This window comes from Atractosteus spatula, chromosome 9 (assembly GCF_055471065.1).
Source record: "Atractosteus spatula isolate fAtrSpa1 chromosome 9, fAtrSpa1.hap1, whole genome shotgun sequence".
In the NCBI taxonomy this organism is placed as follows: Eukaryota; Metazoa; Chordata; class Actinopteri; order Semionotiformes; family Lepisosteidae; genus Atractosteus; species Atractosteus spatula.
Window position 1 is genome coordinate 50,566,519 of NC_142714.1, and position 22,062 is coordinate 50,588,580.

Here is a 22,062-nt window from a genome sequence, read left to right on the forward strand (position 1 = left end):
GGACGGAGATCGTTAGCATTCAGCGTTTCTACAAGTGAGGGAGACTAATATTTAAAAAAAAAATGAACTGATGACTGATGTTTATGTAGAATATTAAAAATATACCTGAATAAGAACGCGTCATAGTGAGCACGTTGGACGACTTTTTTGTTATTTTTAAAGCACTGTTCACTGCGCCATGACATAAACAGTTCTGTCTACTACTCCTGCATAACTGCATCTTACTCGGAAACAGTTTTCTTTAGCTCTGCTTTCCTTCATGTAAGGTCGACTGTAAACAGATACAAACTGAATTTGATATAAATGTAATTATAAATTATGCTACACCTCCGATTAATTTAAACGACTGCAAAAGTACAAAATCAAGTAAAAGCTGTCCCAATGTACAAGGTCTAGTGAATCTGACTTAACACGTACATTGTATATGGATCGACGAAGCCAACCAATGAGATATGCTTCATCTTCGACCTTAATAAAATACGTTTTCAATGCTTTGGCTAAAAGGCAAAGCTTTTTGTTACAGAAACTATTGAAAAACATCCTCAACTCTAACATGAACAAAGACATACAGTATTTTTAGACGGCTCTCACTGCAGCCAGCATGAGCAACATAATCAAAATCTGAACAGAACATTAATTTCACGAGATGCTAAATACCAACGTCCCATGAGGATCTGAACTACTGACCTCCGTGCTACTCAATGCACTTTCAACAACGTTTCTGAACTGCACTTTACGGCATATTGAGAAAATAGGCACACTGCACACACATTGTTAAGGCTAGCTTGTACTAAATATATTTTGTTAGCTTTCCTGACTAAACCACCGCGTTACTAAATTTTAAATATCAATGGTGTTTTCCGGAAGTGCTTCTCTTACCCCGGAAGTGCTTTCGGGAGGAGCGTGCCGTTTGGAGTAGATGTTGGTTAAGTGAGCGGTACTCAAGGTAAATAAGTACAATTCACATTTTTGTTGTTTTACCAGCAACGATTTCTTAATGTGAAAACGCTTTATGAATGCCTTTAGGGATCAAAGAACCATACGACGGATTTTAAATAGTTTTCTGTTTGTTGGTTCGGATGTGAGATACTCAACGGAGTGCTCGATCAGAAAGTGGATCAGCCTAATGTTGTTACTATATTTATTTTTTCCCCCGCAGCAATAAAAATATCGATATGTTGAAACGCATTTCAGATATCCAAATTCTGTTTTTTATACGATTAATTAGATATCGGTTGCGTTTTACACCAATAGCAATAACCTCCTGTTTTAATTATCACAGTTCCAGTATTCATTGTTAACAACATGCAGTCTTACTGTTACACAGCGCATGCAAAAGTACATATCGGTTGTGATCCACAGCGTTTTGGTTTGTATTGTGCAGTGTTCATCAAAAAAGGACTCGTTGCAAATGCCTTTGTGGGTCTTCGGAATTTCTCTCGACAATCCTCCTCATGTCCACAGACATTGGCGTCGATGTCTTTTAAGTTCCCTTTGTCCCGAATTGGTGCACAGCGCAGCCACGACCTCCAGATATAGAACGAGCAGCCGAATCGCTCCTGTGGAAGCGAGAATAGCCTCAGCCTGCTGTGGTCACGGCGTGCGGGTTCTGTGTCGCAGATGAGCGGGGAGTCGGGCGGGAACGAGGAGTTCCTGGAGCAGCTCCGGCTGCAGCAGCTGTACGGCCAGAGCCGCGAGGCCGGAAACGGAGACGACCCGTACACGTTCGTGGACCCCGAGGACGGGACCGTGTACGACTGGGACCAGGAGAAGAAGGCGTGGTTTCCCAAGGTGCGGCCCGGAGCCACATTGCACTGAGGAGCGCTGGGAGGGGTGAATCCTGCAGAGTTAGCAGTGCATAATGCACTGTAGGCAGCCGGGTCTCTGCTTGTGAACCCCACAGCCCTCCAACCTTGCAGCAGAGAAAATGGTGTACAACACGTAATGCACACTCAGTATATGAGAAAAACTAAGGTTGCTGCTGGAAGAGGTGTTAGTGGGGCCAGCAGGGGGCGCTCACCCTGCGGTCCATGTGGGTCCTAATGCCCCAGTATAGTGACGGGGACACTATACTGTAAACAGGCGCCGTTCTTCGGATGAGACGTTAAACCGAGGTCCTGACTCTCTGTGGTCATTAAAAATCCCAGGGGGTTTCTCGAAAAGAGTAGGGGTGTAACCCCGGCGTCCTGGCCAAATTTCCTATTTGGCCTTACCAGTCATGGCCTCCTAATAATCCCCATCTTGAATTGGCTACATTACTCTGCTCTCCTCCCCACTGAGAGCTGGTGTGTGGTGAGCGTTCTGGCGCACTATGGCTGCCATCGCATTATCCAGGTGGTGCTGCACACTGGTGGTGGTGGAGGGGAGCCCCATTACCTGTAAAGCGCTTTGAGTGGGGTGTCCAGAAAAACGATATATTAGTGTAAGCAATTATTATTATTATTATTATTATTATTATTATTATTATTATTATTATATTGTTCAGGCCTGTTGCGTTTTTTTATTTTTTACATGCTACTCTAGCCCTGTAGTTAGATTGTGTTACATTGGGTTGTGATATTGGGGAAGCTTGTGTTACATTAACTGGCATTTGTTAACGTTGGCGTTTCGGGGAGTGATCTACACACTCTGATCTAGAAACCTCCTGATTCCTCCCCGTCTGAACACTCTCGAACCGCTGCACATGTGATGTTTGCGTGCAGCTCACTCTGGTCTTCTTCCCTTGACCCACCCCCTAACTGCCGTGCCCAGATAACCGAGGACTTCCTGGCGGCGTATCATGCCAACTACGGCTTTAACGAAGAAGGGACAGGCAATCCGTCGGTCTCGGAGGCGCCCGCAGTAGACCCTGCGGCCCAGAAGAGTGCTCCCCAGAAACCACAGGCAGAGGGCGCCGAGGTCACCCAGCCCAAGGAGGGCAAGCAGAAGGAAAAGAGGAAGGCAGACCCAGGTGAAGAGACCGGCTCGCTGATTTCACATGTGTGCTGCCACGTTAGAGCAGGGTTGGGCAGTCCTGGTCCTGGGAGGCCATGTGAGTCTGTTTAAAAGAGCAGCACCTGAAGAGCCGGTAGCTGTTGTTCTGTTGGTCCCACTTGGCTCCTCACAAACTGATTTAAGTCAGTAAGAGCTGAGTTGGTATCAAAGGCAGCGGACGCCATGCCTCCAGGACTAAAACCATATTTTTATATATATCATTTTTTTGCAGGTTGGTTTAACATAGATCAAGAAAAGAACACCAATATTTACGTGTCGGGTAAGTGGTTTCTCATCGCGACAAGCTGTTGGTTAATTGATTGTTTAATATTGGTATACTAACAAACTGTTTCCAGACAGTGGTGATAGATTGTGAAATGGGTTTCTGGGTTAGCTGTTGCACAGCTATCCAGACTGATTTTGCAGGGATTTATTTTAGCTGCATCTTCCAAAATAGCAGGAAAGCACCTACAGTATATCCGTCTCAGACACATCAATGTCTTCTTAGACTGCCCTGTTTTCTGTTACATTCTTGTGCCTGAATTAATTCTGTCGGATTAATTGTTTTAGAGCTGCAGTCACAGGAAGCCGTGCTGTAGTCTGTGTTTGTCTTTCCAGCAAAACCAGTACCCGTCGTTTCCTTTGTCTGCCTTCCACTGTGAGGATGTTACTTAATTGCTTTGCGCACTTTGGCTGTTTTACTTTGGACAAGGGATGGGAAAGACACTCAAGCGGGATAAGCCTGTCTGTTATGCCCAGCTGGAAGAAGACCATAATACAACAACAGTCGGTTCAGTCTTTTGCTCTGCAGTCATTTGTGTTGAAGACAGAGCAAGGCAGCCCCTTTCTGCTTGCATGGCTTGCAGCACTGCTTTTGTCTGTAATGACCTGCAGGCAGCAGGGCACCCCAGAGGCAGTCCGGTGGCGTCGCTGTAATGTCCCCAGCTGATTTCAGATCTCTCCCAGTAATTGAGCCACAACTCCGCGCTGCCTCTCTCCTGCTCTATTAATGCCACGTTCTTTTCCATTAAGCTATTTAAATACCTGAAGTCCATTCAGTTGGAAGAAAAAGTGCAGAACGTCTTTGATTCTTCGCTCGATTATGCTTGCATTTTGAAAGAAAGCACTGCTTGTGTAACAGCTCTGATTTTTCTGGTCCGTGCAGATCTGTATATAAGAAAAATATGCAATCCTGTTTTTGAATAAGGATTTAGGATTGAAGGATATATAAACACCATGTATTTAGTCTGTATATTTGTGTGTTTTAATGAAACATGAATTGTTTTATTTTATCATTTCTTATTTATTTGACTGACACCAGTATCTTAAATGACTTAAATTAGTACTCCTTGATAAAGCTGGGCATATTGCTAGAGTGATCTCACCTACCATGTGCAACCTTGCTTAACGGTACAACAGCTGTGTCTCTGCCTGGATTCGAACCCATAACCTTCTGGTTATGACATCAGAGACATCACCACTGCTCCACACTGCTGCTCTTTCTATTTGTGCCTTTCTATTAGTGTTTTTGGTATACTAATTTAGGAGTTAGTAGTTCAGGTGGGTATATCTAATTTAGGAGTGCTTGTTTGTTAGGTTTGCCTCTGGATATAACCCCAGAAGAGTTTGTGGGCATCATGTCCAAGTGTGGCATCATCATGCGGGACCCAGTGACTGAAGAATATAAAATCAAGCTGTATAAAGACAACAAGGGAAATCTGAAGGGGGACGGACTCTGCTGTTATCTGAAGGTCTGTAACTGGAGCCGAAATGTATAAACAGTAGGCTCCTGTCATTTTGTGATTGTCCCAATTTAAATGTTAAGTCAATCTGAAATATGTTTTTTTATTAAAGAGCTTAGATCAAATGGTTGTTCGATGCAGTTGAAATAATTGTGGTAATGCAGTGTTTAGCCGACAGAGGACACTACAATCACATTTTGTTGATAAAAAAAGGTGAACGCCATTTTTTTTTTGCACAAGTTCTTTGAGAATTGCGTGTTTTCTGGTATGTAGTACCTGTCTGGGCAGCTCAGCTGTCATGTCTTGTACTGTGTAAATGGGGAAGTAAGATCATATAAGTCTTCCAGTATCACCTGCCTTAAAACTAGGTTCTTCAAGGGTCTTTCCCAACACTCTTGACCTGTCCTTGGGAACATCCTCATGTTCTTCTCCAGGCTCTTTTAAATGATTGAATATCAAGCATCCTTTCCATTAGCACTGTCTTTTATTTTAAATCTCTTCAGTCAGGGAGCCTGCATGCTGGGAATGGATCTGAACCAGGCTAGTTGGCGTCGCTAGTTGAGTCATGAGAGGCAGATAGAAGCTCGGGCCCTGTCAGCTAGCTCACAGCGTGCAGGCCCTGTGTGGAGGCAGTGAACACAGCAGGACTAGTGCTTGGTGTCCGTGTGCTTCTGTGCAGAAGGAGTCTGTGGCCCTGGCAGAGAGGCTGCTAGACGACTCCGAGATCCGGGGGTACAGGCTGCACGTGGAGGCCGCCCGCTTCGAGCTGAAGGGGGAGTACGACGCCAGCAAGAAGAGGAAGAAGGCGAAAGACTACCGCAAGAAACTGCAGCGACAGCAGAAGTACGCCCCCCATCGGCAGCGTGCTGCAGTACCAGCTGTGCATGCACACGCACGTACAGTGGATATAGAACCTGCTCAGTAGCTCCTTGTCGCTTGTAGCAGTGTAAAGAAAACACGAGCACTGCCGATTGTTTTCTTTTCTGGCTGTTTGCATTGGTAAGGTGGCCAGCTGAAAAAAAAGTGCTTCGCACGTGTTCAGTTTGAGGAAAGTCACCTAGTCGATCAAGGAGTAAATATTCCAGCTGAGTGGAGGGGTATAAAGCCCTCAATAAAAAACGCTCAAGTAAATTAAATGAGCTTTTTATCTCAAGACAGAGAAGAAGAAGTAATGTTTTTAGAGCTTGTGAAGGTTTTATAAATCTGGCTTTCTGCCACTTCGTCATAGTGCATAAGCCTTTCCCTTTAACTGAAATGCTGCAAACATATTCTCTCCCAGTACTGGTTTAGCTAGACTCGCATGTGTCAGTATAGGATTTATTTCTGGTCATCTCTCCAGCACCTCTCTACCCTATGTGAACAAAGGGCCTAAGCTGGACCATTTCCAGATCTGATTTTGCTTTCATCTACAGTAGATAAAAGATTACATAAAAGGTTGTTGGGAAATAAAGATTGATGCAGTTTTACTCATACACACTTCATACAGGCCAGCTGGGATCCAGGTATTGGTTTCTTGAGTACTTAAGTACTGGTAGTAACTTAATGCTTGTTGTGTTGTGAATTGGCTCTTACAGGCAGCTGGACTGGCGGCCAGAGAAGCAACCAGGCTCTGTCCGCAAGAGAAATGAGCGAGTGCTCATCATCCAGAACATGTTCCACCCCAGCGATTTTGAGGTGAGCTGGGCGTGCCCCTAGAGGGAAGGTGGGGCTTCACAGAATAGTTTGCAGAACAGTGACGTTCCTGATCGAAGGAAGTCAACAGCAAGGATATGACTGCAAAACCACACACGACAAAACCCTCATAAGAGAAAACGTTTCTAGTTTGTTTTCTCGTTTATTCCAAAGGAAAGAGAAGAGAGTGATTTGTAGAATGTTGAAGAAATGCTTTGAAACCTGCACTTGAGTTGTTCCAGGTTGTACGGTCGGTCATGAATGGGACAGCCTGCAGCTCTGTGTGCCGTTGCCTGATGGGTGCCGTGTGCATCGCAAAGTGCAGCTAAATGAGTGCCTTTGTACAGTATCCAGCTTAGCAGGCTCATAGGCAAGAACATGAAGATCCTGACCCATGGAAATGTTGATTCCTGAGTCCATCGATAAGTTATTCAGATGGTGTCGGTACCAGTTTCAGTAATTAACTTACAAATCATAGCAACTGTTATCTTGAGGGGTTTTGAGAATGTAGTTTATTGTGAGAGTTCCTTTTTGTTTTGGCTTATGCCTTTAACATGATAATTCATTTTAACATCTGATGTGTCCCTCTCAGTCACATGACTAGTGAGCACCTTTATATAAATATATTATGTAACTTGTGTAGACAACATCTTGCTGAACTGGCTGTCCCTGTAAGTGCTGTGACTGTCTGGAATTTAGGTGTGGCAGCATTTGCTCAGATTTACTCCTATGAGTCTGGCTTTCAGGAATCAGGTACTTAACAGGTAATCGGGAATTTTCTTTGTCACTGAAATACAAATGCCTTGTTTTTGTCTCCACAAGAGTTTTCCTGTTTGAGATACTACTTTACTAACACCCTTAAAACAGAATCTACAATATCCAGCCTGCAGTCCTCATTACAATCCAGGCTACCTTCATTCATCTTATTACCTAGATATGATAAATACTAAATACTTCAAAACATGATTTTTGTTGGTTTTCTCAAGTCTCAATAACTTGAACACTTGCAAACTACAGTTCGCCAGTGAGGCTGCTGTGCCCTGTGCGATCGGTAAGTGCTAAGTGTTGTTTGACGTCAGTCTCATTCCTTTATAATTGCCAAGTGTAGCCACACATTCAGGGCTACAGAATAAAGTGCACAAAAGCTGCCAGCACTACCCTCACTGCTCCTTCATATCATCAGCGTAAACAGAGGAAAGAAGGAGATATGGTGTTTCTACACCACGTTTTGCGTATTAAATAATATTATTTATTTTAAGAAGGCTCTAAGGGCAGGCTCACTTCACGATCTTCATCTCAATCAGCAAGAGTCCTTGAAGGCTGTTTTCATTTGGGATCTGTTTGATCTGGTTTACCATCTGAGGTTTTCATACATTACAAGGCCACTTGTTCTTCAAGGAGATAAAAGAACTAGCCTGAGTGTGAAATCGTTATGTGAGAGCAGAAGACAGGAGCTTTAAAGGCTATTGAATGCAGCAGAGTTGTATTGAAGCTTTGAAGTTTCAAATGCACATTCATTGTGAAAATGATTGGCTTGGCATCTTTACCTTGCCCCCTGTGCCTGCAATGGTTGGGTTATAAATGATATCTTACTGATTTAATATTTCAGTGCTGGAGAGAACTTTGTTCTATAAATAAACAGTCAAAGCTGGCCCTTGTTCAGTCAATATTAAGTGGGTTTTTTCACACTGGTTTCATTTAAAGAAGACATAGAGTTTAATTCCACACTGGAGGATAAGGAGAAGGGGGAAAATCAGATGCAGATCCTTCTTTAAAGCAGAAGTGTGCTGCAGAAGATAAGTAAATGATTGATGTGCAGAGCATTCTTCTGAAAAGGTCTTGTCATGTGTGAACTGCAAGACTGCCAGGCAGAGAATGCTTCGTTGCATGCGGAAATGTTTATTAAAAAAATTACAAATTTACTGGTGTTTTAATAGTTTTGACAGTCGTCTCCTTTTTTGTATGATTTTTAAGCAATCTGAAAAAGCAGGTCAATGAGACCGGTGGGTGAACCTTTGTCTTGGCTTTGTCATAAACCATTCAGTGTATTTCCTGTATTGGGAGTGCAGAATAATTAAACAGAAGTAAGTAATGTATCTACAGGGAATGAGTTAGTATTTTCCTTTACTCCGGTCAGTGCCCATTCTTCAATCCAGTAGTCCTTTTCCAGGTAGTACTGTGGTTTGTATTCTCTCTAACCATGTGCTCTAAACATGGTTGCACATTGGCGGAGGGTGAAAGATGAAGATGTGAGTGTAGAACCCTTTCTGGAAGTGTGGATTTTTGGTTGGTTTCGGTGGGAAGCGGGGTTTGTGTAGTTTCAGGGAGACGGAGCAAGACTGCTGACCTTGCTTTTGTGGCCTCTGTCTGAACACACACAGGAGGACCCCCTGGTGCTGAATGAGATCCGCGAGGACCTGAGGACAGAGTGCGAGAAGTTCGGTCAGGTCAAGAAGGTCATCATTTTCGACGTGAGTGCAGTTCTGACAGCGGGGGGGGGGGGGGGGGGGTTACAGCTCCTGTTATTTTCTCAGTAGCGATGTAACTGTGCTCTCCATAAACAGTGTCATGATTTTATAATAAAACAGACATCAACAGTCAACAGTTCAAGGTCTAACAAAGATCTCTTTGTCAGCACTTGGGTAGGTTGTGTGCAAATGCCTTGTCATGGCATGAATTTTTACCATGATTTTTTTTACCATTGAGGAACTTGGTATGTTTTAATTCAAGGGCTCTCTCAGCACTCTGAGGTGTGTTCTGTAAAAGCTCCCTATGAAACACTGAATCTTCTCTGAAGATAGATCAACCACAGTGGGCCTTCCAGAAGCTGTGGGAGGGATGTACGGAGGGCACCTCCAGGATCTTTTACCTAAGACTTTGAGAAAATCAAGGCTGAATTAGAACAAAAATCCGTGCTGGCTTGGCGGTTTGTGCTCTGCACTGCTGGATTTGCATGTGATAGCACTCAATTCAGAACGTCTCAAAGCGCGCTTGGCTGTGCCCCTCAGAGACACCCTGACGGAGTGGCATCCGTGGCGTTTAAGGAGCCGGAAGAGGCAGACGTGTGCCAGCTGGCTCTGGACGGGCGCTGGTTTGGCGGGAGGAAGCTGTCCGTACAGCACTGGGATGGCACCACCGACTACCAGGTAAGGCCACAGCCGCAGTGAGGTCTTCCCCGTTTATTTCTTTAATAGGATCGGCGGCTCCTCTTCCTGGGAGCGTGCCTTCGTAGCACTCGTGTGCATTGAACCAGCCGTCACCAGGCTAATTTGCTGTTGGGACCAAAATTTGAGCACCTCTTAGGAATGTGTCCACACCCTCATAAGCCGGAAAAAGACTTTCTAATTTTGTCGGGCATTCGGATCTAGGAGCTCAGCCGTTTTCTGTGACGTTACTGCGGCGTCGTTGCTCTTTTGTGTGGGCTGCAGTGTCCTAATTTGTGGTTTGCCGGGACCCCCGCGAGAGTCGAACTCCTGGGTGCGACTGTACCCGTCTGTGTCTGACTGTACACGGCGCCCGTGTCTCTGCGCAGGTGGAGGAGACGAACAGGGAGCGCGAGGAGAGGCTGAAGGGCTGGGCTTCCTTCCTGGGGGAAAAGGACTCGGGCAAGGCGGGGGGAGAGGCCCTCAAAGACAGTGCCGGTCAAGCCGAGAAGGGGGCTCCTCAGGACCCCAAAAGCAGCACGGGGGAGCCCCCCAGCAAGCTGGAAGGGCCAGGCACAGAGCACCCCGAGCCTGGAGGAGCCAAGGAGGAGGCCGAAGGCAGTGGGGGCGGAGTGTCGGAGGAGGCTGTTGCAGATTCCACAGACAGCAGCCTAGCTGGGAGTGAAGAGGAGGAGGAGGAGAGTGAGGAGGCCTAGGCGTCTCACGGCGTGTCCCAGAGATCTCTGACTCACTGGAATCCACCTCTGCTGTGTAAATGACTAGTTAATAATCATTTTAATGGTGACCCTCCCCAGAATTAAGAGATTCCACTAGCTTTACAATCTTCCAGCGCCTCCCTGTGTGGCATAAAGTTGCTTTGTTTTCCTTTGTTAGAAATGCTTGTAATAGGAAAACGTTAATGGCTGGTTTTGTGATGATGGAAATAAACTGTGTGATTTTTGTATTTTTTACTGTTATTAAATCAGCTTCGCCACCAGGAATTGGTGTCTTGTTAAGACTTCCTCCTGTTCTGCGTGAGTTACAGTGAGCCAGCTTCAGCTCTTGTGAGCCGGAGCCCTGCATGTTTTAGAAACGTCTTTATGGAATTGTTGGGAGACCTGGCAGTGGCCAGCGGATCCTTCTGAGAATTTGTAATAAACGGCTTGGCTTGGCTGAAACAGAAACCTGTATACTTGTCCTTTGCCCTTGAAGGATTCAGGTTGGCCCTAACTGGTTTAACTGGGATTACCAGCCATTGAATGTCTACAGAGAGACACATTAAAGGTAACACTCAGCCGTTGTTTCTGGGAATCCACTACTGAGATGCTTTATAAAAACTGTAAAATAACCTTTGGATTCAATTTGAGTCTAGTGTGGACCAGTTTAGTGTGAAAAGTTTGGACTTTTGGCTACTCAGCTTTTCTTTTTCTTTCATTATTTAACAGATAGAGGCAAGAAATGTGTGTTTATTAATTATAATGTCTAAATATTTAACCTTTATTTACAACAGCCAAGTATACACTGCATTTAATTCTGTATCTCCGCTGATATTGTGCATAACATATTTATTTATATATTGGACCTGATTTACCGAATAGTGTTTTTTCATATAGAGGTGTAAAAACATCATGAGTAATAGTTATAACTAGGAACAAAATAAGAATAAAACCTAAACTAATACATCTAAAAGTAACAGAGTGCTAAAATACTAATAGACCCACACACCTACCCTTTTGTTAAAATCATCAGTATGTAGTTAGTAAGTTTGTTAGCACCTAGACTGTGAGGTACTGCTGCCACTAAATTTTCAGGGCTTACTAAATGGTTAGGGGGAAGAGCAATAAAGGTGGACAACAATGGAGAATTAACTTCAGCATGAAAAGGTTTTTGTGTGTTTTGTTGCATTTTTCTACTCTTGAAATGTCGATTCGGAACACTCGGGCATCTCCCAACTTAAAACAGAAAAGACAGTTTTGGCCTTCGCCTGATCACGCTGGATGATTGTAAATCTATAGCCAAGATGTTGGACGCAGGCTCCGACAGAGGTGTCCTGCGCTGGGATAGTATGGCACGCGTGTTGGTTACACTAAAACACTGTGATGGAGCGGACTGGAATGGCCGCAGCTTGTGAACCCCTGCCTTACAAGACACCGTCTAGACGCACAGCCCCAGAGAGCTCAACGTTACCTGACGTGCAGTGCGCGCACCTGGGCCAGCCCCCTCGGTTCTCCAGCGGGACGCTGGGACATCCTCTCTGGGGAGGACTGCGCGGCAGTGCTTGGCTAAAACAGACCGCAGGTTCCGACTCTGTGACGTCAAGGTGCTGTTTCTGATTCTGCACCTCACAGGGGCACGGTCGGTGCTGCTCGGGCTGCCTATAGCCTGGTCTCTGCAGCCATCGGAGGCCAGGCGTTGCTGGATCTGGTCTGTATCATGGTGGGCAAACCCAGTTGCCCCAGTAAGTGGGGTTTGCGCTGTTGCTTGTGAGTTCGGACCAGAACCTGCAGTCCAGTGCTCCAGTATGACCGTGGACACTGCTGTAGGAAGGGCCATCCTTCTGATGAGAGGCCAACCTGAGGTCCTGACCGTTAGAGCAGTAGAGGTTTCATGGCCCTGTAAGAGTGGGGGTATTAACCCAGCTGTCCTGACTGAGGAATCTCCCTGAAGCTATCTGTCAATTCAGCTGCTGAGCCAGCTTGTCGCTTCTCCACCTGGTCTGCTGTTCACTGGGGCTGCTGGTGCAGAATGGCAGCTTTGTCCCACCCCTTTGGGGGCCTTTGAGATGAAAAGCCCTCTGCAAGCTGAGGCGATTTTTGTTAAAATCACTTCTGAAAAGACGACCTGCTCAATTAAGAATAGCCATCAGCAGCAGTACTGGGGTGAACAATGAAACTGGACCCGTTCAGTCTTTGAATCTGCACGTGGGCGGACGTGAAATGATCTCTAGATCCAAATGGATCCCCTGCTATATTCGAGACTTTCTGTGGTCCTTCGAGGTGCGCTTCAAACGCGAGGATTGATTTTTTATTTGGAGCAACATTTACAGCTTTGTTCTTACGCGCGTCCACGCTGCCCCCTGTTGTTCGGCTTGTACCTCAGATTTTGGGCGCCTTCATTTCGTCCTGCGCGAATCGCACTCGGTGCGCCGGGAAGCGCTCTAGATTGAACCTTGCTGTGGGAAAAGGTCCAGTAATAGCGGCATTATCCCGTTTAATTATATCACTCTTTCTTTCAGTTTGTCCGTGTCAGCAATTTGCCTTTTGTGTTCCTGGTCCATTTTCATTCATTACCGAGACGAGGGGACATTCTCGGCGTGTTTTTTTTTCTTTCAGTATTCTCTTTTACTTAAGCAAGGGCCATTTTCACCACTTACAGGTACACCTGCAATTTTTATAATGCGCATAATTGCTTCACCCCACCGGCTATAGAATATTTAAAACCTGGTTTAAAACTTTTGCTAGCAAGTGACGTGGAGTCCAGAGTCATGTCTGTCAATTGGGGCAATGTGTTAACAGTCGGTTTTATATGGATTGTTTATATTTTCATGCACGCATCTCTCTCATGCATACGGAGAGAAGCCGTGAATTAAAATAGCCCGATTAACATTAACAAACCCACATACGTTCCGTCATCACGTTACACCATCATCCTTTAGACTAAAATAAAGCACCACTTGATGCTTCTTGCATCAGATGACTTCTGGCATCGAAGGCCTGACCAATTCCTGTTATATCAGGGAGTTTTTGTTTCCAGGAAAGGGTCTCTAATCCTGTAGGACGGGGATTGTCGGTCGTTTATCCAGTGTTTAAGCACACTTGGGTGTTTTTCCCCCCCACCTGTCCAATAAACGCGCGGTACGCTTTCAGAAACGAAAGCACCTTCACTGAAGTCGGAGCTGTGCGGCGTGAGGGCGGGCAGGCAGCCGGGCAGCCGGGCGCTGAGCGCGGGGGGCGGGCGGGCGGACGGGCGGACTCGCCTGGGCGCATTCCGCTCATACCTGTCCCGAGCGGGAGGAACGCCCACGCGGCGCCCAGGTCTCTGCGCGGAGAACCGCAGGTGGGAGTGGGGGGGGGGGCGTGGCTGGCGGCACACGTCGCCAATCAGCGCACAGCTCTCAGGCCGACCTCATTATATCTGGAGGAACTCGAAATTCCGCGTGAGAAGCGCGGTAGAGATGTGGGTTTAGTTTATTCTCCGGACTGGGTTTTAAATTTATTTTTTTTTTACAGTTCAACTTTTACAACTATTTTTTTTTTTAAAAAAGCGACTACCGGATTAGCATGACCGGAATAAGATCGCGTCGGACCGCCGCATAGACTAAAAACCATCACCGCACAATTACAGGCAAGTAGTATCATCCCACAGCACGGCAATATTGCACTTGATGTTCCTTAGAATTTAGTTTCGCATTGGCTAGGCGCGTTTTCAATTATAGGACGGTACTGTTTTCATTTTTTTTAAATTAAAAATGAAGTGAGACTTATTTTTCTCAACATTTGTAATTCTCCGTGTGGGTCCTATAGCATCGCAGCAAGCGATTTAGTTTTTTTTTTAATTATTCAACATTAGAATAAGCTTAACTAAATAACAAAAAAATCCCGTTATTGTATAAGGCTAGACCAAATAAAACACGAATCGAGTTGAAAAGTTTCCGCTCAACAGGAAAACAAGTGTATCATTACATATGTGAAACAATAATTGGATTTAATAGGTGTTTCTCTGTATTTGAAACATCCAGTACAGGAAAACAATTCGTGACCTGATATCTTCACATAACAGCAAGGAAAGGGATTATATTTTAGGATTCTTTAACTTGTTAAAAAAAATGTTTTTATTCACTGAAAAGCAGAGCCTGTCATTACGTTTAAGCTTCCAGATGAGCGAGAAGCTTCTCTCAGTGGTTCTGAGAGAAGATATACTTCAGTGATATATATTATACCTCACAGTAAAAACGACCCTAGAAATAGCTTAAGAGACGTTTCCTTGAATATGCCCTGAGTGAAAATGTTTTGTTAACATTGTACAATGGCGTTCAAAAGAAGAATAACCTGATAAATAATTTTTGTGGAACGTATTTGTGTATTTTTTTTTCCTTGGAAGGGCTTATTCTAGAGCGTCAACATATAGTCAGTGTAACTCCTGCGCCCCCTGTCCAGACACAATTCAGGTAGTTTTACGGCAAATCATTAACTACCCTAACAAGGGCAGTTTCAGTGCTGTGTCTTTGTCTAAACTGGAAAGTATCTCAGAACTCATACAATGCAAGATGAGGTTGTAATTGGGCTGCACTCTGCCTGTTCCTCATTCACTGGGTAAGAAACAGGTTGGCTGTAGGGTACAATCCAGGTTATTTTTTAACACAGGGGGGATAACAGCAGACCTCAGTCCAACAGGCATAAGGTGGTATTTCTGGGGTACACTGATGGGCTTTCATCTTAGCTGCATAGGAACAAGGTTTATTCCATGCTGAAAAAAAGAAGAAAGAAAACGCAACGTTTCGGCCGTGAAGCCTTCTTCTACCTACTCGGTCACATAACCTGTGGAAGCAGGATAGGGTGTGATCGCCATGACGACAGGAAGTGCGGCCAGCACCTGATTATTATGCAGTGTGTTGCGAAAGAAGGAACACAAAATGTCTTACATGGTTTGGCGGTGAGAGGACACACGGACGTCCCAGCTGTTTCGGGAATTTTATTGACAGCGGCGAAAAGGCCTAAGTGATCACTGCAGCCCCTCTGGGGAAGGCCTGCTGGAGCCGTTCACAGGCCTGCGGATGAGCCGTCAGCCCAGGCTACTCCCGCCACCGCTCCAGGCGCTGTCCCGCTGCCCTCAAAGAGCGCATTTCGTGTGTGGGTCCTGGGGGGGAGGAACGGGCAAACGGGACACAATGGGTTTATCCTAGGAGCTGGACTCTCAATAACGTGTGCTAGGGTGTAAAGAGCGACAGAATCCTCAAGCACCACAGACGGGGCTACACGCAGCAGAGCCATGAGGTCAGAGGTCAGAGGTCAGAGGTCAGATGCTCATTTGCATCTTGCCCAAGTTGGAAACGCCCCAAACCACAAGAGCTACTGCTTCACCACACTTACATGTTGGGAAGCTGACAGGCTCAGTAAAGCCAAAACATTCCACACTGGCGTAGAGCTCAGCAGTGAGGAGACTGAGCACCTAGAAGAATCCACACATATACTGAAACCACTAAGAAGTGAAGTACTTGACGTATCAGATTTAGAAGCTCTGGTAGAAACAGAAAATAAGAAGTAAAACTTTGCTTTGGGATTATATTCGGATGAGCATTCTAAGCGATGAATAACCCTCATCGATCTTAGCCAATATCCCAGCAAGAGAATTTCCAATATTCATTCAACAGCAAGCTGTAATTCTGTGGGTAATTTAGACAAAATAAATCCACTGTTCACACTGTTGGTATCTGCGATGGCCTGTATTTTGCATCACTGCACTGAGCCCAGACTGTTAGCTGGCACTGATGTCGCCTCCCTGTGACTCATGGCCCAGTCCGATCTGCTGTAGCTTGGGAACATGTTACATGTTAAGCAATGACCTGCTTTGCCCTAACTTGCAACTAACGTGCACAAACGACCTCTCCATCGATATCCATCTGCCAGGAACGGAGGGTATTGTGCAATGGAGGAGAAGCTCAGCCTTGATCCCGCCGGAAAGCAGGAGGAGCAGTCCAATTGTGTGCTCTTCACGTACTTCCAGGGAGACATCAGCAGCATGGTGGACGAGCACTTCTCCAGGGCTCTCAACAAGGCCAACAAGCCCAAGGACCTCAGTACGAAGAGCAAGAGCAAATCCAAAGCCGGTGAGTCCCAGCCTGCTTCCCTGGTCCCGCTCGCTTCCACCTGTCCCAGCTTTGTGCCGCCCTCTCCTTGCCCTGATGCCAAATCCCATGGTTTTAAATGCCGAAGTAAAGCAAAAGGGAAATAAAAAGATACACTTCCTGTATTCTATTTAAAGTATGTCTTCAGTGCTTCGCAGGTGCAGATCCCCATCTGAGTGCCTAATTTAAGCACCTCAAATGTTTTGGAATCAGTGCAGCGCACCAGGGTGGGCATCTTAATTCCCACCCGCATGTTCTGCATTGAGTAGGAATCCACAGGTGGGCCGTGATGCCGTAGTGATTGCTGGTGTCTTTCAGTTTCAGCTGAGACCTCCTTCTCGGGACAGTGGAGCTTCCCCTCTCCAGCCTGGCCTGGGGGTGCTATCTCTCCAAACCCCAGCCGCATTCAGTTTGCCGCGTCGGAGAGCCCCCATCCTTCCTCGGGGGTGTTAAGTGGCCCCCACAGCCAAACGCCACACATCTGGACCTTTCCTCCGAAACCCGGCTCGGGCTTTGGGCTCTCCCCCATTGCGTACCCCCAGCCCTTGTCCCCAGAGCGCCCCAGAATCACGACGGACCGCCAGTACCCCACCTCCTTCCTAAACCTGCTGCAGAGTGAGCAGCAGGGGGGGGCGAGCGTCTCCAAGCCCGAGCTGGCCCCTGGCTGGTCCGGGACCCCACCAGCTGCCTTCAGGGAGACCATGGGGGCTGGGCTGGGCTTTGACTCAGGTGAGGTACACCTTCCTTCCTTCCTTCGAGTGGGAGCAGCAGGGCGGAGGGATTCACACCCACACCATGCATGATCCTGCAGTAAATAGTTGTGCATTAGATACGAATTATGTGTTAGACCTACGGTGTGTCTGCGGTACGAAAACACATTGACACATTTAAACTATGTAAAAGTAAAGTATTTAAAGTACTTTTAATGTGTCAATGTGGGAAAATATCCCCACTTCTCAGATTCAGATTCTCAATTTTTATTTTTTGGGAGGCTGTCTTTAATTATTTGCACGCCTGTTGGTACAGAATGTCAGTGTGAGGGATAAAAGACCTTATAACTCGCTAAAATCCATAGACTATCCCAGTTTTCCATTACTGTTACTGTACACATTCAGAGCAGCTGTGGAGAGAGCTTGGCAGGTGAGGGGGAGTGGGAAACTGGACAAGGACTGAATGCTGTACGTGCTCAGTTTCAAAGCAAAGTGAGAAGCTTGGTCCCCAAGCCTAGCATGCCTTCTGTGCTCTAACTGGGCCTCATCTCAGGAGCAACGCTGCCTGTGATGGAAGGAGTTGTGTTTAACACTCCACCTCTGAAACCTGCAGACCAGAGCCTCTTCCTATAAGACTCCTCTCTGTTGTGAAATGGCTCTGTGATGAGGATGTCGACATTACAGAACAGAATCCTTCACACATGTATGAATGGCTGGAGTTTATGGGCCAACCGTAGTGCACCAAGGAGGCTAGAACATGTCACATTGTAATATTACAGATAAAATCCTTCCGTACTAAAGATGAAGAAAATCGGTGTGTAAAAATGAGATTTCACCTTCTCATGTCACATCTCATTGTTTCCTGACTTGTGTTTTAGGGATCCCAACTCCGGAGAAGAAGGATTTGTACTGGTATTAGAAGGTGTAGGAGCAGCCATGATAGACTATCGTAACTACCCACTAACTGGCACAGGTCTGCAACGTGTGTTGGGCATTGCAGTCACATGGCTCGCTGCTGAGCACAGTGACAAATCACGTCCAGAGACCACAGCCTGTGGAGAGACCGCCTGGGACACAGAGGCAAACAGCAGCAACTCTCCATTTCCCTGCACATCTTCATACCCCGGGAAACCACAGGCTCACAAGCACATGACTCAAGACACGCAAACCAGACCAAACTGGAAATCCAGTCGAACGTGCTGACAAGCCCCAACCACCCTCCTGCAGCAGGGCGGCGGAACCTGTTTACTGCCTTGCGGCACATCCACGGAAGTTGAAACGCTTGGGGGGGGGGGTTAAAACAAATCAGGTACAGGAGTCAGAAGGACAAAGCTGCTCAGCTGCTTTTCCAGGGACGTGTGGGAAGGGAAGGGAGATGGATAGTGTACCGTGAATAGACTGAAGTTCACGGCGCATTTTACACCCACTTCTGGACTCTGAAAATCGATGTTGTGTTTCACAGCTGCTAGGTATGGATACAAAAACAAATAGGTGTGTTTTAGTTTTGAAATGCATGTCATATATTGGATATTAAACACAGATTTGTCCACCCGAGACTCACTTCCGACAGACAAAGTCTGCGATTCGGCTGTCAGTCTCATTAGCCTTCATGCCAGTCCGCAGTTTATAAGCTGTCGCCAGACATAATAAACTTTATTTTATATAGCGCCTTTAAAGGTGGCTTCTCAAAGCGCTTTACAGAATGACAACAACAATAAATAAAAAGAATACACAAGATAAAACACAATTACAATAATAAGACATGCTGACTTTCTGACTTTAGCTGTGAAATGATGGTGCTGTACATTGGGACTTGTCACCTCTACCTTAAAGGACTTTTTTTCTTTTATTGCAGGATACTTGCAAGTTCCTTGAGTAATCCTGTAGTAAACTGGGTCTACAGAAGCTTAGCCCAGATGCACAGCCATCCCAAACTAATTTAAAAAATGCTGATTAGTCGCTGTAGGTAAAAGCATCCGTCAAATAACACCAACAGAAATAATTGCAACATTATAGCATCTTTAAGTTCCTGATTAAACCAATTCCTCTGAATAGTTTGGAAGGAATTTGTCAAATTTTAAGAAATACATTCATTTATTTCCTCAGAATTCAAAAAAGTCCAGTGTGTACCTGTGTCAGCGTGCTGTAGTGCTCACGATTCTAGGCTTTTGGTTTCAAATACCAGGCGATGCACAGCAGTTACACACTTGAGTAAGGTACTGCACTCCAGTACAATGGGCCCCTATGTAAATACGTATAAAACTATATTGCTTTGAATTAAAGTATCGGCCAAATAAGTTATTAATGATTACTAGCAGGGTTACAGATAAACACAAGTGTATATGTGTGTAGATTCCCATCTGTCTTCATTCTTGCAACAGTGGCTTTACAGTCAGTTTCAACAGCTTGTGACTGATTGATACCCACCCAACAACATCTTTCTATAAAAATAGTTGGACTAAGAATTAAAATAAAAACTCATGGGACACTTGTGATGATAAATAAGCATTGTTAGATGAGATTACTAGATGAACGGTGAATAAAAGCCTTGTCTAATTCATAGAAGCGTTCCTGAAAATGGTGTATATTGCCTTTATGTATTTTAACCATTTAAAATGATATTTAAAATATCCATATTATAAGATGGTTACCTGAAAGTTAAAATGTTTTTTTTTTCATCTATATGTGAATTTTAAGAAGGTGGCCATCAGGTGCCACAGGCACCAAAACACCTCAAAACTGCAGAAAATTAAAGTTTCTCCAAAAAACAACAGCGGATAAGTAAAGTGTCACTGTCACACTTTAGCTAACTACCATGCCCGGTATGATAATACTATTTTGTTTTTCATTAAAAGAAATAGATATTTTTTTTTCAGTGACCAACATTAGCAGGTTTCTGGTTTTCTTCTGATTGCACGTGGAGTATATAACTGGCGCTTCTAGGTCAGGTCAGTGTTACTGCTGTTCTCCTGTTTGCTCTCGGCAATGAAGCACAAGTAAAACGTGTGACACAATTTTAAGATACGGATCGCAGGTTTTTGCAGATTCAGTGCATGATCAACTTCAAATTCTGCACAGGTGATTTGGGGGTTTTATGGTCACCCTAATTTAACTGATTGCTGCTCTTATGAAAAGAACAAAGTTTATGTGGCTGTGGTGGAATTATGAAGTAATGTGCTTTCTAAAAATATAAGTGTAAGTGAAGTAAATGTATTTTTTGCTACAAATACAGCCATGCATTTTTCTGAGTGTATATTAAATGTCATAAAAAGTTTTATTCTATTAAAAACACTTCATAGTGTTACGTTTTGATTATCTTAATGCTTTAATGATTTAATTTAATATTTTGAAATGTGTAAAAATGACCTCTGAAGTAGAAGATCCCAGTTATTCATTCTTTGGGTTGAATTATCTGTCTCTTTACAGAAACTGTATTGCTTACTGCTCTTCAAGGGAATCAAGCATTTACTGTTGTCTTGTAGTTTAGTTTCTTCCTCGTTTCACTTGATTTTCTAGTTACCAGATGCTCCAGGGGATTTGCACAGATAATAGGAAGATCGCTTAGGCAGATAAAAACGTCTTTGGGTACAAGGCGTTTTGCTGCAGGTTTGGTCTGGGGCGTGAGTGGTGCTCCCTCTTGTGGCTCAAAATGAAATTGAGTGGCCAGTGTAACTGATTACTATACAGCAGATACACGACATTAATTTAAAAATGTATTGAAGTAGAAGATTCTGAAAACAGGAACAGCTCAACACCTTTCTGTTGTCTTAACCAACAGGGGGTTACACACGCACGTCAGCGAAAGGAGACATCTGGATCAGCAATCTGATCAAAGAAATCTGAGAATTAACGCCAAAGGGTTTATCACAATACGCGTGTCTTCAAATCGCCTTTGAATGATGTTTAACTGTGATGATTACGTGGCACAAGGGAACAAATGCCTCTGTATTTCAAGCACTTCGTTCACGACCGTTCCTGATCACGGAGAAGGACGCTGCCCGGCCCGAAACACAACTGTTCGAAGTCGTTCCAGTCCTGTGAATGGGGACACTTGCTGAGCTGTGATTGATCAACTGTGATTGATGAAGAGCAGTGATCGGGAAAGCCCAGGTGACCAGCAAACAGGTCATCCAGGTGACTGAAAAGGTCACTGCTTAAAAGAAAATTAAAACCCCTTTTTTAACTTTCAAATGAATTTTCAAATGAATTTATTGGACAAACGTTGTGAGATGTCTAATTCACAAACGGACAAATGACATAAATTTAATCATTCCATAATTAAAATGGCTAATGGAGGAAAATAGAGCTATATTGTACTGAAATGCAGTACTTTAAAAATTGCCCATATACCCAATTTATTAATTAAATATTTTGAAGTCGCCTCCAAATGCCGCATTTTCACGTGTCCTCGGACACCATTGCACGGCTTGTGACTTTGATATGATTTTGGATTAGAAACTCCAAACTCTTATTTCAGGTAAACTCCTGGTAACCTTGGAGACTGTCCGTCAGGTCGCCTCAGGCTGCTAAACTGAGGCCATCGCAGAGGTGGTCGCCATGGGAGACAGGACAGCCCAGCACGACGCTGTTCCGTGATCCGGCCAGGATCTGGCACAGTGAGATTCGGCAAAGTCTCCACAGGGCGGCGATATTCTCCTTCCCGTGAGCCAGCCATCACACTAGCAAATGGTGTGGTGTTATTAGTCCTGTTTGGAGGATCCCGGAAGGTAAGAAATCTTGGCCCAAGCGATGGAAATTTCAGAAGTCCTTGGGCACCCTTTCAAAAGAACAGCAGGTGCTCTAACACTGAGGCTCTCTGGCACGGCTTCAGGTGAAATCAATAGCAAATGTAGCTTGCAGAGATTTCACACACACACAGATGTATAGAACATCCCAGTTTGGCTTTGTCCGAAGAGGTTTCAGGCAAGATCATGCTTGGATCTGTGTGTGGACCTGAATAAACTGGCTGCTGCAAGATT

The 22,062-nt window shown here is 45.0% G+C and overlaps 2 protein-coding genes across 3 annotated transcripts; both read left to right on the top strand.

The window, feature by feature from the left end:
* Positions 1–875: 875 nt before the first annotated feature.
* htatsf1 (HIV-1 Tat specific factor 1) lies at positions 876–10,713 on the top strand. Of its 2 annotated transcripts, none has more exons than XM_088925848.1 (10): positions 876–946; positions 1,621–1,791; positions 2,752–2,950; positions 3,206–3,253; positions 4,570–4,724; positions 5,395–5,558; positions 6,290–6,389; positions 8,768–8,857; positions 9,395–9,532; positions 9,919–10,713. In XM_088925848.1, exons 2-10 carry the CDS (start codon positions 1,621–1,623, stop codon positions 10,243–10,245), a joined length of 1,392 nt encoding a protein of 463 aa, XP_088781974.1. In that variant the 5' UTR covers positions 876–946; the 3' UTR covers positions 10,246–10,713. The 2 variants fall into 2 exon arrangements, with proteins under 2 accessions (XP_088781974.1, XP_088781975.1); XM_088925849.1 differs by having other exon boundaries at positions 878–946; positions 1,516–1,791.
* A 2,972-nt stretch (positions 10,714–13,685) lies between these two features.
* On the top strand, positions 13,686–20,374 carry vgll1l (vestigial like family member 1-like). Its single transcript, XM_088925851.1, has 4 exons — positions 13,686–13,873; positions 16,156–16,355; positions 16,692–17,102; positions 17,962–20,374. Exons 2-4 carry the CDS (start codon positions 16,175–16,177, stop codon positions 18,000–18,002), a joined length of 633 nt encoding a protein of 210 aa, XP_088781977.1. The 5' UTR covers positions 13,686–13,873; positions 16,156–16,174; the 3' UTR covers positions 18,003–20,374.
* Positions 20,375–22,062: the final 1,688 nt, after the last annotated feature.